Source organism: Plecotus auritus, assembly GCF_963455305.1.
Source record: "Plecotus auritus genome assembly, chromosome: 7".
Lineage (NCBI taxonomy): Eukaryota > Metazoa > Chordata > Mammalia > Chiroptera > Vespertilionidae > Plecotus > Plecotus auritus.
Genome location: NC_137774.1, coordinates 68,253,365 through 68,269,047, shown reverse-complemented (window position 1 = coordinate 68,269,047; position 15,683 = coordinate 68,253,365). Strand labels below are relative to the sequence as shown.

Sequence of the window (15,683 nt, the reverse complement as noted above, 5' to 3'; positions counted from 1 at the left end):
GGGCGTTTCAGGCACAGCTGTCTCACCGCCAGGCCACCACTGTCTGTCAGGCGCCTGAAGTTACAGCTCACAGGCTCCCTCATCCCCTCCCGCACCTCCCATTTAACCCCTTGTGACCTGGAGCTATTGAAATAACCCTGGGCACCGGCCACCTAATCCATGGCTTTTGCATGGAGTCCTCCATCTCCACCTCCCGCAGTTAAAGGATGCCACTGAGCCCACCGCCCCACCCCCATTCTTCCTGAAACCCTCGAAATCCTCAGCTCTGCGGCATTTGCCGCGATCTCTGCCCACCCCACACTTGCTCCTGAGCTTCTGGGTGAGTTCGCTGACCAGCTTCCTGCTGGGCATTTCCATGTGGCTGTCTCAAAGGGGAAACACTAAAGCAGATGAGGGCCCTCCATGCCAAGCAGGGCCCCTTTATATCCCTGCGAACATCACCACCGCCGCCCATCCTCACAACCACCTCCTTCTCCCTCATGCCACAGACCTCCCCTCCCCCAAGATGGCCAAGCTCTCCAGCTCCTCCAGGAGCCCCAGAATGGCTGTTTCTGGTCGCTACTATAACCCAGTGCTTACTGGCACGGCGCCTGGCACATGATAGACCTCAATGAACACTTGCTGAGTGAGTGGAGAAGTGAGCCAACAGTCCCATTGACAAGTGGTAACACTGACGCTCAGAGAAGAGGAGTGATTGGCCCAAGGTCATCGGTCGGACAGCCAGGACTGGGCCCGAGGGCGGCTCAGTGCCCACTTTGCCCCGTTCTGAGCACAGGGCTGTGCCTTTGCTCCCGCCTGGGCCGCACCTTACCTGAGAGCACCGTGAACACGGCCGCGAAGGCATTGAGCTTGAGCCCATCGATGACGCTGCTGGAGTGGAAGAGCTCGAGACACATGAGGCTGAAGCCGACCACCAGCAGGAGGATGTAGAGCACCTCGGACACCACCGACAGCCACAGGACGCCTGCGCAACAGAGCAGAGGCTGTGAGAGGAGGACAGCAGGGCGGCCGTTCCATGTGCACCCACCCGTGCCCTCAGGGCATTAGGCCGTTTTGGAACAGACCTCAGCTGGAGGGTGTCCTGCTTAGGGTAAGACCACCATAGCCACACATCCTCCTCACAGACGGGCTTAGGAATCCGAGCCCATGCCAGTCGGCCCATGGCACTCTGGGTGACGGTACTTGTGCAGGGTGGCATGTGACTGATAAGGGGGCCTGCCAGAAGCTAATTCCAGCATGTCATAAATGCAAGAGTTTCATCAAAAGGTTGATGGAACTTGGGGACTCAGCAAGGGCTGAATCACATATGTTCCTGCTGGAAATGGCTGAGGGCATTTCCCCAAATCTGAAAAGGATGCATAAATGATTGTTTGCTGCCAGACAGCTGAGGGCATTTCAATCTACATGTTATTGCCTCCAACAGCCATAGGCAGTTCTTACAATCGGACAATGGATTCTATATACTAAACCCTGGCCTTTGATGTATATATCTACCTTGCCTTAGGACAAATTGTGTTAATAAAAAGCAAGGGTCCTGAGACAGGGAGTACTTAGTTCCTTTAGCTAAGTCTTCTCTGGCTCCTCAAAATGCCTTCCAAAATTACGTTTTGTCTCTGGACTCTTGATTAATTTACACACAGCACCTTCTCCAGATTCCTGAACCCTTCTAGATGCTGGATTAAGACCACCGGCGGGGGCCCCTTCAGAGGGGAGAGGGGAACTTCTATCCTGTGGCTATGCTAGAGCCTCTCGTACTCTGCCCACCTGTCGGATGACTGCCGTGGGAGCTGTCCTTGGCCAGGCAGGTGGGATGAAGCTGACACTGAGTTACTGAGCAGAGCGATAGAAAGGAGACCTCACTGGACCAGCAGCCACCAGCCCTGGGGGCTTCCCTGTGGTTCAGCCAGTCAGTGTGACATTCTCCTACCTGCAGCCATGAACATCCCAACTCACTCACACATCGTGCCTGCCCTCAAGGGACACCTACATTTTCATCTGCCCTGTACCCTCCTCCACTTTTTTCTCTAAACCACCACCTCTATTCCCGCAGCATCAACCTCACTGTTCTCCCTGGGAGCTGCCACGGTCTGCGGTAGTCCGGCCTTTCTGGGCACAGCTGATTGGTCCAATGTGATCACATGACCAAAAGTTGGCCAATTAATCAAAGTCCTTCTCTAGGAATCTGAGCCTGGAAACACTGAAGTAGACAGGAGGAAAGGCTCTGACAGCGTGAGAGTCTGGTTCCAGCTGGTCCTGAAGGCAGACGCACTCCTGTCCTTCGGGTGGTTTGGCTGTTCAGATCTACTTTGCAGTCCCTGAGATAGCACAGCTCTCTTCCCCTAAAATGGTCCAATTGAGTTCCCATCATCTGCCTCTTAGTTTAGGGCAGCCGTGGGCAAACTACGGCCCGTGGGCTGGATCCGGCCCGTTCGGCTGTTCTATCCGGCCCGCGGAGCCGAAAGAGCGGAGGGTTCTCTTGCTCTCCCCTCCGCTCCTTTACTTTGAATTTATATTAGTTCACACAAACACTCCATCCATGCTTTTGTTCCGGCCCTCCGGTCCAGTTTAAGAACCCATTGTGGCCCTCGAGTCAAAAAGTTTGCCCACCCCTGGTTTAGGGGCATCTTCTGTTTAGCCCACCCCACCTTCCCCCTTCTTCCTCCATGCTTTTTAATTGGAGAGTCCCTTCCCTCTCTCTGCCTATGCAGTTCAGTTGCAGCTGACCCACATCTGGGCTCCATGTTTGGGTACATAATCATATCTGGCCCCTAGTCATTGGTCCAGGAATGATCCTCTCAGTTTCTTCACCTATAACTTGAGGATAATAATAGCACCTCTTCATAGCATTGCTGTGCTGGGAGGGTTCAGTTGCACAGCAGTGTGAAGAGCTCATGCGTAGCACACAGTGAGAGCGGACTGCGTGCGTGCTATTGCAGTTGTGTGGGCGGAGCACAGTGGGGACGGGGCTCTTGAATGAGGTCAAGGCTACAGACAAGGTCAAGGTGGAGAAATAAAACTGTGGGAGCAGATAAGATTCTAATAAAAAGGGTAGAAAGTAGAAGATGGAACACATCCATGTGACTTGCCTGCCAAACCACACTAACCACATGGTTTGAGCAAGATGCATACTTCAGAGAAAGGACTATGGACCAGGCTTGCCCAGCCAGAGATGGACACATGACTCAAATCAGTTCAACAAAACTTCCACTGGAACCACTGGGGAAGAACACGACTTTTTCCCACTGGTTCTGAGGCTGGGAAGATGTAAGGGTAGAATTGACCGGGCCATCAATGGGCAGATGTCAAAGAAGGTAGAACCAAGAGATGAAGGGAGACGGTGTTCTGTAACATTGTTTGAGCCCCCACATCCAGCCATGCCTGAAGCTGCCAGTCATGTGTTCTTTCAATTTGAGGTAGAATTCCATCACTTACAACAAAGAGTCCTGATCTTCAGCATTTCTGCTCTCTGACACTTTCAAATGTGTTCTTTCCTATCTCTGTGCCTTTGCACTAGTTGTTCCTGCACCTGGAATATCTGAGGGACAGCCAACACATGTGAGCCAGCAAACAGCAATTGCATCGTCCCTATCTGCTCCCCGAGGAAGAAGGCAGGTTCTCAAACACCAACTACCACCCCAGCACAGCGGGGCTCTTAGAGCTTTGAAGAACTTTTTCTTCTTCCCCTCTTTTTTTGTTGCTATAAAAATATCGCATCTCCTGGGCATCCCTGGAATTCTGTAAGAGAATAATGTGCACTTGGCAGCCTGGATGTGGTTAAAACACCCCCTGGCACAGCACACTTGCAGCCTCCCAGGCCCATTGCTGGCCCAAGGCCCACCAGGCAGCAGGGAGGGAGGCAGATGTAGGGCAAGCTGGGCTGTCTCCCTCCCAGCAGGCTTCACCTCCAGCGGCTGCTGTCCCGCGGTGGGCGGAGGCTGCCCCTCCCCATGGCAGCTCCCTGACTCAGCCGCCTCCCCTGCACCACCCCACGCCCCAGGAGGTGCTCTCATCTGCGCAGGTGGGCCCTGGGCCAGGCCCCCCCGCCCCGCCCCCCGCCACGGCAGGGCCCCGCTCTGCTCTCTCAGTTGGAATGGGAGATGGGAAGGAGCTCGGAAAGTGTCTGGCTGGGGTTATGCTTCTTATTCCCACCAGATTTATTTCCTTGTCAGCCCGCTGGGCTCAGAGCATCTGCCTGAGAGCTTCATTCCACGCAGACCAAGAACACTCAGAACAATAAGAACTGCTGTTGTTACTATGCTAATAGCAACAAGAGTCACAAAAGGGCCACCGTTATGAGGCGTCATCGAACCCCAAGTCACCCTGGACCATGTGCTCTGCCCGCCCGCCTGCACCTCTTTCGTGTTTCTTTCTTGGAGGATGGTCCTTGGGCAACTGGAGTCTGTCCATCTTCATTCAGAAAGTCTCTGCAAACTCGTATTTCTCTCCATACTGCTGTCCACCAGAAGCCAACCTCGGCCCTGCCCTGGCCTCTGGCTGTGACAACCCTGGGATGTGACCCACATGCAGCACCCCCTCCTCACCCCCCCCACCCCCGCCAGGGAGCAAGGCTAAAGCTGCCTCCCTGGCCCTGCTGACATCGTCCCCTTACTTGCCTCCCTCCCTTCCCTGTCCTGCTTCCCAATCGCCTTACACCAGTGGTTCTCAACCTTCCTAATGCCGCGACCCTTTAATACAGTTCCTCATGTTGTGGTGACCCCCAACCATAAGATTATTTTCGTTGCTACTTCATAACTGTAATTTTGCTGCTGTTAATGAATCGTAATGTAAATATCTGTATTTTCTGATGGTCTTAGGTGACCCTGTTAGGGGTTCTCAACCTGTGGGTCGCGACCCACAGGTTGAGAACCGCTGCTGTAGAGCCTAAGACCATCGGAAAACACAGATATTTACATTATGATTCATTAACAGCAGCAAAATTACAGTTATGAAGTAGCAACGAAAATAATCTTATGGTTGGGGGTCACCACAACATGAGGAACTGTATTAAAGGGTCGCGGCATTAGGAAGGTTGAGAACCACTGCCTTACACTCTCCCGGGTCATTTTCCTTAGGAAAGACCTGCCTGAATCCTCATCGTAGGGTCTACTTCCAGGGAATCAGACCTGAGACACTAATATTCACAGGAGTTATCTCCCCAATCCTCCCAACAACCTTGCAAGGCCGTGAGGTAGCACCCCTTTTAAGATGAACACACTTAGGTTCAGAAGGATTAAATAACTGGTCCACACAGCAGGATAGTGGCATAGACTGGATTCAAACCCAGGCCTCTCTGAGTGCAGGAGCCATCACGGGCAGAGAGCTAAGCTGGCAGGATGGAGTGGCCACTTTGTAATCACCGTTCTCCAAGCCTGGCTGCAGGGGCCCGTTGGGGTGGGGGCGAAGTGTTCCCCAGCCACGGCTCTCATCTGTCTGCTCTCAGCACCCCAGACGACACCCAGCCCGGGATCCCTGCAAGAGGATGGCCACCGAGTGGGGGTGGGTCCTTCCGTTCTCAGGACTCCTGAGCCCAGCTGGCCGCCAGGTGTGGAAGGGAAGGAGGCCGCAGGGAGGAGCAGGTGGGTCTTGAGGACCTTGGAAGCCAGGCGAGGGAGGGGGGCTGGCCCATGCTGCAGAAACAGGTGCACTGAAGGTCAGTTGGGAGACTGTGCTGTGGCTGGGGAGGGTGTGGAGGGAGGCCAGCTGCAGGCTTTCGCTGCAGCCCCTGCGAGAGATGGTGGCCTGGGTCGTGGCAAGGGCAGAGTGAGGACAAGTGGGGAACTTGATAACTCCCGAGAGGTGGGCTGCTGACCCATGAATGTGGGGCCCAGGAGAGGAGGCGTCCAGGGTGGGGCTGTGTTTCCAGCTGGGGCAGCTGAGAAGGAGATGATGCTGAGGCGGGAGGGTGATGAGCAGCTGGGCGTGCGGGGTCTGCGTCGGCTGCAGGACGACCAGGAGGCAGCTGGCGCTCAGACGGACAGGGGGCACAGGCAGGACACAGGCACTCACCGTGCACTTGCTGGGACCGTCCCCTAGACGGGAGTTGCAGGTGTGGGAGGGGATGAGATGCCCATGAAAAGCATGTGGAGCAAAACATGAGGGAGTGGGATCCACGGAGCATCAATAATCCAGGGAGGGGCAGTGACAGCGTGGGGCCCCCACCCCGGCCACAGCGCTTCACCGAGCACATTACCACCTGCCAATACCTGAGGGCTCGCCGGGCCTCCTGAGCCCATCCCCACTGCCACCCACCTTTGCAGTAGGCTGGGCATTGACACCCCTGCCCATCACCCCCAGCAGCAGCCCCTCCAATGCCTGATGAGTGGGTGAGTTCTACCCAGTGGGCAACGCTGGGAGGGAGGTGCTAGCTACACAGGGTAAGTGTGTTAAACCACAGCGTTAAGTTGTCTGAATCAAAGAGTGAATTTTTAAATTATGAACACCTCAATCAAGAGTCTCTATTTGATGCGAGTGTGTGCTTAGCACCTTTCCCACACCTGTTAATTGTTTAAACAAGGAGAAGCTCAGAAGCCTGCGAGTTTCTAGGCAGACTGCAGACTTGGAGAACATCAGACAGTTACTTTCTGTGCTGATGGTCCCCCCACCTTATCCCCAGCTCCCAGGGGTCTTGAGCCACTTCTCTGCCCGTGGCTCCTCCTCCCGCCCAGGACCTCAGCTCCGAGGTCCACAGCTTCAGGCCCTGGAACACTGTCTGGCCCTGTGCTCCCTCCTGCCCACGGCTGTGGCAGCTCCCCTCTGTCGCCAGCCTTGGGGGCCTCGTCTCTGAGCCCTGCCCACGCTTCTGTGAGTTCTTTCGTTACAGTGCCTTCGTTTGAACCATTTGGGGAAATTGCCTCCCTTCAGAGACCGCCCCTGACACATCATTTTCAAGGCGAAGGATGAAGGAGAGCAGGGACCTAAGCCAGTGTCTCCTCGTGGCTGCCTGACCGCGGCAGCAGCGCTGGGGAACTTCGGATGCAAATTCTCGGGCCTCACCCCAGCTCACTGAGTCAGACACTCTGAGAAGGGCCCTCTGCGCTTTAACGGGCTCCCCGTGATGCTGATGCACACCCCAACGTGAGCACCACTGATCCAAACAAAGTCCCCGTTAAAAGCACGGATGAGAGAGGGAGCTGACCTGGGGGAAATGCGAGACGGTAGGTATGGTGCCTGGCGAATAGAGAGCAGATGGTGGGAAGGGACACAGATGTGTGGGCCTGGCTACGATGAATGCTCACTCTTTTTTGTGCTATGCAATGCCAAGGAGGCCGCGGGACAGGGGGCGCAGCCTCGCAGCCTGTGTGGGGTGTTGGAGGGGGGGGGGCAACGGGGCTTGCCCTGGAGACTCAGGAAAGGCTCACCCATCACGGCAATGACTGCTGCACGCCTCGGAAGCTTGCACTAATGGCTGGATTTGCCACTGAGAATGGAGCGGAAGTGAAATGATTTCTCATCAGGTGCGGGCCTGTGGGGTGACAGCTAATCCTGTTAGCTGCCCTCTTTGCCTTTTTAAAGAACAGCTTTGTGACTCTGACCCTCCGTGGATGGAACTGATGGGTTTGCAAGAACGATTTCCCTTTGGTTTCCCTCGCTGGTCCCGCCCTTGCTGAGACAGCCCAGAGCCAGCGCCCTGGCCGCCGGGAGGTCCCGGGTGAGAAGCGTGTCTGGGATGTGTGACCTTGGCTGGGGCCTAGCCCTCTGTCTCTTGGCTTCTCGCTTGAAAACTGGGCATAATAGACTTGTCATGAGCATTCAGTGGACAAGAGCTATAAATCACACGAGCCTGACACTTGGGAAGTATTCAAGGAAGCTAAGTATTACTGCCACTTTCTAATAAGTATGATATTAGCAATTATAATAATTGTAAGAGGCCGTGAGGCAGCGGGGTGAAGAGGACAGCCATGGGCCTGGCCGCTGGTGCCTCGCTCTGTCGGTCACTCGCTGGGAGCCGGGGCGAGCGTGATGCTCCTGCTGAACCTGTTTCCTCGCTTGTAAATTGGGGATGCGGTGCCCACTCCGTGGACTGTAGTGAGGATCAACTGAGTCAGCTGATGAGTAAAGCACTTAGGGCAGAGCCTGGGCATGTAGCAAATGTTACAGGAGCCTTAGCTGGTCCTATCACTGCGTCGTTGTTATTCCCACAGAACGTGGCGGACGAGGCAGCCAAGACAAGTGCGTCTCGGCCGCTGGGCAAACAACACCCGCCCGGGAGCACAGGGAGTGGCTGCAAAATTGGATGAAATCTCAAGACACAACGACATTTCAAGAGAAAACATCCCCCTCCCCGCCCCGAAGCCCATCAGTTTAATATGTCAAATCAATAAGTCATGGCAATGGCCGCGGGCTGTGGGCGCGGTGACACGCTCCCTGAGTCCCAGCATGTGAAATCACGTAAATGACGCGGCCGGACTCTGAGGCTGGGAGCGCCCGTGGCAGCTGCTGTTTGTGAAATGTCAACACTGGGGCTCAGAGGCAGGGCTGCAGGGGCGGGAGGAGGAGACCCGCAGGGAGGGACTTGGGGTCACTGAGCCCCAGTCCTCCACCTTCTGATGAGACGTTAGCCCGGAGAGGAGTGAGGGGTGCCTATGACAGAGCAGGTGGGAGCAAGTAGGGTGGGGAGCAGGTCCCCCTCCTGGGTGCTTGATGTAGCGTGGCTGGGAGTGGTGACCATCAGAGGCAGGGACCGAGGCCGGGGGCAGGGCTGCCTGGGGAAGGAGCTGCACCGCACAACCGCAGCCCGAGTCCCAGCCCGTGGCTGTGGGGCCTCTGGAAGCCCCCGGGCCTCAGTTTCCCTCCCAGGAGGACAAGTCGATTCCCAAACAAGCTGCCAACAGGCTGAATCCAGCCCTCAAAATGTCTTGTTTGGCCCACACAGTATTTTAAAAATATCTGAATTCATTATCAACATTTAAAAATAGGAGACTTCACTTAAAAATACACATTTCTGGATTCGTTTGCAAAACGGTTGGTTGCAGTGACAGTGGACCGGCGTCCACCCACGATGGCTGTGGGGCTGCCCCTCACACAGGGCACATGCTTGGCCACACAGACTGGCTGCCCCGCCCGCCCCCGCCCCGGTTCTTGCCTAGCTCTCGTGCGCATCGAGCTTGCAGTCCCCACGGATGCGTCTACCCTAGATGCCAGGGTATCTGGATCCCTGGCACGGCGGTGGCACAGCATTGAAGACCCTGCCGGGCCCTCCCTCTGTCTACCTGTAAGTGAGCGACCCAGCCAACGCTCGGGTGTGCAGCTCGCTCAAACCCCACGCCACCCCACACAGGAGGGGGCCCGCTTTCAAAGAGTCAGATGAGAAGGAAAGACATTCAGCTCTAAAAATATGCCCGACTGACTTGGCTGAGCCAAACGCGGGGATGTGAAAACGGCTCCCGAGTCGTCTTGGCCGCCCCAGCCCCACATCCTTCCCACGGAGGCCGCGGGCCTGTGAGGAGCCCCAGGCTACTGGATCCCCCTCCAAGGACAGAACCTTTTAGGCTTTGACTGGCGGTCACGTCCTCCCACACTCGCGGGAATAGGCGCATTGCGATGCCCATCGGTGCTGCTCCGGGGACTTTCCTAGAGCCAGAGCCTCGCCACTCCCAGCGGGCCACTGACCAGCAGCAGCAGCCCTTGGGAGCCGAACCCAGACCCACGGACTCAAGCTCTGCCTTTTAACCAGCTCCCCAGTCGACCCGGTTGCACAGTCAGATGTGGGGAGCACGCCCTAGGGGATGAAGTTCAAGGGCCTTTGTGTGGCTTTCAGTGCCCTCGACAAGGGGGTTCCCTGTCCACCTACGCCCCCAGCACCTGCTGCTTGTTGTACATCCCACACCCTCCCGTGCCTCCAGCAGGCCCAGCCCTGGGAGTGTTGTCCCTTTGGAGCAGCCAGATAATGGCCTGCAGAGATACCCATGCCCTATCCCCAGAATGTCCTCATCCAAACGTCTTTTACATGGCAAAGGGGCCCTGCAGGTGTGACTGTGATCTTGAGATAGAGACGTTATCCTGGATTCTTTGACGGCCTCGGTGTAATCACAAGGTCCTTCTACGAGGGAGGCCAGAGGGTCAGCGTAGGAATGGGAGAGGTGAGGACAGACGCAGAGGTTAGAGTGGCCTGGAGCCACGAGCCCAGGGATGCAGGCGGCCTCTAGAAGCTGCAGAGGTGAGGACACAGGCTCTCCCGGAGCCTCCAGAAAGGAAGGCACTCCTGCCAACACTGTTAGCCCCATCAGGCTCCTTTCGGAACTCCGATCCCCAGAACCGTAAGATGATAAATCCATGTCGTTTTAAGTCATGTTTGTGCTAATTTGTCTCAGCAGCAATAAAAAACAAACACACCTTCTTTCTTCACTCAAGATCGCCTCCTCCATGAAGCCTCCCCTGACCACTCCAGCCCCTGCCGTGGCCCAAGACAGACCTCTCCAAAGAGGGAAGCTTCTCCTCCACTTCCCGGGAGATGCCCCCTGAGGTGGAAGAGCCTGGACGTGGGGTCAAGGGGCCTGGATTTGACTTTGGACCCTTCCCTACTCTGAGTGTTAGACTCTTTGGCTATAAAATGAAGTCCACATGGCCAGTCTCCCAAGTTTTCTAGGAAAGTTAAATGAGATCATGGCTGCAAAGTCCCTGGACATGGATCCTCTGTAAATGTTGGTGTAGCAAGCTGGCATGCTGGGCCTGGAAAATCAAGTCCTTCTCCTTCGTCCTCACGAAGGAACAAGCCAGTTCACCATCGGAACAGATCTGAGGAGACCTTATTGCCCCCGAGTTCCACACGGCTCCAGTCCCTGTCCATTTAGAAGTGTCTCCGGCAGGCATGCCCTTTAGAAATGGCTTCCTGGAATCCGGAGACAGTCGCTGAGCCTTTGAGATGTGTCATGGGGACTTGGCCATCAGCATCCCACTACAATGATCTTTCTCTCTCTTTAGGATCCAGAAACTGGCCTTGAAAATGAGCTCTGGCCACACGGGCTGGGGCCTGGGTAGGAGGCTGGTGGGGGTGCAGGGAGAAGAACATAGATGGCCAAGGTTGAGCTCTGGCCTCACCTCAGCCCCCATCATCTACGGAAAGTCCTCGGGCCTCTCTGGGCCTCCTTCCCCATCTCTAAAACAGGTTGCTGCGCAGCAAGGGAAATAGGACAGGGAGGTCGGAAGTTGTAAACTGGGCCGAAAACAAGTTTTTGAGATTTTTTTGTGTTCAATTTTCTGGTTTTTGTATGTTTGTTTGCTTTCTTTCTCTGTCTCTGCCTCTCTGTGTGTGTCTCTGCCTCTCTGTCTTCTCTTTCTCCCTTGGTAGAGGTAGTATTTTTAAATTTTGAATGAGATGCCAACACTTAAAAATTGGGAAATCACATGTAAGTCTAGATCAGTGGTCGGCAAACTGCGGCTCACGAGCCACATGTGGCTCTTTGGCCCTTTGAGTGTGGCTCTTCCACAAAATACCACGTGCGGGCGCGCACGTACAGTGCAATTGAAATTTCATGGCCCATGCGCAGAAGTTGGTTTTCAGCTCTCAAAAGAAATTTCAATCGTTGTACTGTTGATATTTGGCTCTGTTGACTAATGAGTTTGCCAACCACTGGTCTAGATTATTTTGCAAATCTGGCAGGCGGGCCACATTCCCACCCGGAGGCAAAGGATGGAGCTGAGGGCGCTGCTCCCTGCGGGTGGGCAGGCACTGGAGCTGAGTGCCCGCTGCTCCCTGTGGGCGCACAGGTGCTGGAGCTGAGTGCCCCCTGTGGGCGGGCAGGTGCTGGAGCTGAGTGCCTGCTGCTCCCTGTGGGCGGGCAGGTGCTGAAGCTGAGTGCTTCCTGTGGGCGGGCAGGTGCTGAAGCTGAGTGCCCCCTGTGGGCGGGCAGGTGCTGAAGCTGAGTGCCCCCTGTGGGCGGGCAGGCGCTGGAGCTGAGTGCTCCCTGTGGGCGGGCAGGTGCTGAAGCTGAGTGCTTCCTGTGGGCGGGCAGGTGCTGAAGCTGAGTGCCCCCTGTGGGCGGGCAGGTGCTGGAGCTGAGTGCCGGCTGCTCCCTGCAGGCAGGTGCTGGAGCTGAGTGCCTGCTGCTCCCTGTGGGCGGGCAGGTGCTGGAGCTGAGTGCCTGCTGCTCCCTGTGGGCGGGCAGGTGCTGGAGCTGAGTGCCGGCTGCTCCCTGCAGGCAGGTGCTGGAGCTGAGTGCCTGCTGCTCCCTGTGGGCGGGCAGGTGCTGGAGCTGAGTGCCTGCTGCTCCCTGTGGGCGGGCAGGTGCTGGAGCTGAGTGCTCCCTGTGGGCGGGCAGGTGCTGAAGCTGAGTGCTCCCTGTGGGCGGGCAGGCGCTGGAACTGAGTGCCCCCTGTGGGCAGGCAGGCACTGGAGCTGAGTGCCCGCTGCTCCCTGTGGGCGGGCAGGTGCTGGAGCTGAGTGCCCGCTGCTCCCTGTGGGCGGGCAGGCACTGGAGCTGAGTGCCCGCTGCTCCCTGTGGGCGGGCAGGCACTGGAGCTGAGTGCCCGCTGCTTCCTGTGGGCGGGCAGGCACTGGAGCTGAGTGCCCGCTGCTCCCTGTGGGCGGGCAGGTGCTGGAGCTGAGTGCCCCCTGTGGGCGGGCAGGCACTGGAGCTGAGTGCCCGTTGCTCCCTGTGGGCGGGCAGGTGCTGGAGCTGAGTGCTCCCTGTGGGCGGGCAGGTGCTGGAGCTGAGTGCCCCCTGTGGGCGGGCAGGCACTGGAGCTGAGTGCCCGCTGCTTCCTGTGGGCGGGCAGGTGTTGGAGCTGAGTGCTTCCTGTGGGCAGGCAGGTGTTGGAGCTGAGTGCTTCCTGTGGGCGGGCAGGTGCTGGAGCTGAGTGCTTCCTGTGGGCGGGCAGGTGTTGGAGCTGAGTGCTTCCTGTGGGCGGGCAGGTGCTGAAGCTGAGTGCTTCCTGTGGGCGGGCAGGTGCTGAAGCTGAGTGCTTCCTGTGGGCGGGCAGGTGCTGAAGCTGAGTGCTTCCTGTGGGCGGGCAGGTGCTGAAGCTGAGTGCTTCCTGTGGGCGGGCAGGTGCTGAAGCTGAGTGCTTCCTGTGGGCGGGCAGGTGCTGAAGCTGAGTGCTTCCTGTGGGCGGGCAGGTGCTGAAGCTGAGTGCTTCCTGTGGGCGGGCAGGTGTTGGAGCTGAGTGCTTCCTGTGGGCGGGCAGGTGCTGAAGCTGAGTGCTTCCTGTGGGCGGGCAGGTGCTGAAGCTGAGTGCTTCCTGTGGGCGGGCAGGTGCTGAAGCTGAGTGCTTCCTGTGGGCGGGCAGGTGCTGAAGCTGAGTGCTTCCTGTGGGCGGGCAGGTGTTGGAGCTGAGTGCTTCCTGTGGGCGGGCAGGTGTTGGAGCTGAGTGCCCCCTGTGGGCGGGCAGGCACTGGAGCTGAGTGCCCGCTGCTTCCTGTGGGCGGGCAGGTGTTGGAGCTGAGTGCTCCCTGTGGGCGGACAGGTGCTGGAGCTGAGTGCTCCCTGTGGGCGGGCAGGCGCTGGAGCTGAGTGCCCCCTGTGGGCGGGCAGGTGTTGGAGCTGAGTGCTTCCTGTGGGCGGGCAGGTGCTGAAGCTGAGTGCTCTCTGTGGGCGGGCAGGTGCTGGAGCTGAGTGCCCCCTGTGGGCGGGCAGGCACTGGAGCTGAGTGCCCGCTGCTTCCTGTGGCGGGCAGGTGTTGGAGCTGAGTGCTTCCTGTGGGCGGGCAGGTGCTGGAGCTGAGTGCTTCCTGTGGGCGGGCAGGTGTTGGAGCTGAGTGCTTCCTGTGGGCGGGCAGGTGCTGAAGCTGAGTGCTTCCTGTGGGCGGGCAGGTGCTGAAGCTGAGTGCTTCCTGTGGGCGGGCAGGTGCTGAAGCTGAGTGCTTCCTGTGGGCGGGCAGGTGCTGAAGCTGAGTGCTTCCTGTGGGCGGGCAGGTGTTGGAGCTGAGTGCTTCCTGTGGGCGGGCAGGTGCTGGAGCTGAGTGCTCCCTGTGGGCGGGCAGGCGCTGGAGCTGAGTGCCCCCTGTGGGCGGGCAGGTGTTGGAGCTGAGTGCTTCCTGTGGGCAGGCAGGTGCTGGAGCTGAGTGCTTCCTGTGGGCGGGCAGGTGCTGAAGCTGAGTGCTTCCTGTGGGCGGGCAGGTGTTGGAGCTGAGTGCTTCCTGTGGGCGGGCAGGTGTTGGAGCTGAGTGCTCCCTGTGGGCGGGCAGGTGCTGGAGCTGAGTGCTCCCTGTGGGCGGGCAGGTGCTGGAGCTGAGTGCTCCCTGTGGGCGGGCAGGTGCTGGAGCTGAGTGCTCCCTGTGGGCGGGCAGGCGCTGGAGCTGAGTGCCCCCTGTGGGCGGGCAGGTGTTGGAGCTGAGTGCCCCCTGTGGGCGGACAGGTGCTGGAGCTGAGTGCTCCCTGTGGGCAGGCAGGTGTTGGAGCTGAGTGCTCCCTGTGGGCGGGCAGGCGCTGGAGCTGAGTGCCCCCTGTGGGCGGGCAGGTGCTGAAGCTGAGTGCCCGCTGTGGGCGGGCAGGCACTGGAGCTGAGTGCCCCCTGTGGGCGGACAGGTGCTGGAGCTGAGTGCTCCCTGTGGGCGGGCAGGTGTTGGAGCTGAGTGCCCCCTGTGGGCGGGCAGGCGCTGGAGCTGAGTGCCCCCTGTGGGCGGACAGGTGCTGGAGCTGAGTGCTCCCTGTGGGCGGGCAGGTGTTGGAGCTGAGTGCTCCCTGTGGGCGGGCAGGCGCTGGAGCTGAGTGCCCCCTGTGGGCGGGCAGGTGCTGGAGCTGAGTGCTCCCTGTGGGCGGGCAGGCGCTGGAGCTGAGTGCCCCCTGTGGGCGGGCAGGTGCTGGAGCTGAGTGCTCCCTGTGGGCGGGCAGGTGCTGGAGCTGAGTGCTCCCTGTGGGCGGGCAGGTGCTGGAGCTGAGTGCTCCCTGTGGGCGGGCAGGTGCTGAAGCTGAGTGCCCGCTGTGGGCGGGCAGGTGCTGGAGCTGAGTGCTCCCTGTGGGCTGACAGGTGCTGGAGCTGAGTGCTCCCTGTGGGCGGGCAGGTGCTGGAGCTGAGTGCCCCCTGTGGGCGGGCAGGTGCTGGAGCTGAGTGCTCCCTGCGGGCGGGCAGGTGCTGGAGCTGAGTGCTCCCTGTGGGCGGGCAGGTGCTGGAGCTGAGTGCTCCCTGTGGGCGGGCAGGCGCTGGAGCTGAGTGCCCCCTGTGGGCGGGCAGGTGCTGGAGCTGAGTGCTCCCTGTGGGCGGGCAGGCGCTGGAGCTGAGTGCCCCCTGTGGGCGGGCAGGTGTTGGAGCTGAGTGCCCCCTGTGGGCGGGCAGGCGCTGGAGTTGAGTGCCCGCTGCTCCCTGTGGGCGGGCAGGTGTTGGAGCTGAGTGCCCCCTGTGGGCGGGCAGGTGCTGGAGCTGAGTGCCCCCTGTGGGCGGGCAGGTGTTGGAGCTGAGTGCCCCCTGTGGGCGGGCAGGTGCTGAAGCTGAGTGCCCGCTGTGGGCGGGCAGGTGCTGGAGCTGAGTGCTCCCTGTGGGCGGACAGGTGCTAGAGCTGAGTGCTCCCTGTGGGCGGGCAGGTGCTGAAGCTGAGTGCCCCCTGTGGGCGGGCAGGTGTTGGAGCTGAGTGCTCCCTGTGGGCGGACAGGTGCTGGAGCTGAGTGCTCCCTGTGGGCGGGCAGGTGTTGGAGCTGAGTGCCCCCTGTGGGCGGGCAGGTGCTGGAGCTGAGTGCTCCCTGCAGGCGGGCAGGTGCTGTCCAGTTTCCTCAGGCCCCACCTTCCCGGTATTTCCTCCCTGGAGGCTGAGGG

At 58.9% G+C, this 15,683-nt stretch overlaps 1 protein-coding gene across 3 annotated transcripts in view; it reads right to left on the bottom strand.

Moving 5' to 3' along the window:
- GSG1L (GSG1 like) overlaps positions 1 to 15,683 on the bottom strand; it is a 200,358-nt gene that overhangs the window by 81,301 nt on the left and 103,374 nt on the right. For all 3 annotated transcript variants that reach the window (XM_080682039.1, XM_080682040.1, XM_080682041.1), the window contains one exon: positions 812 to 964. In XM_080682039.1, coding sequence (XP_080538165.1) covers positions 812 to 964 — 153 coding nt within the window. The remainder of the gene's footprint in view (positions 1 to 811; positions 965 to 15,683) is intronic.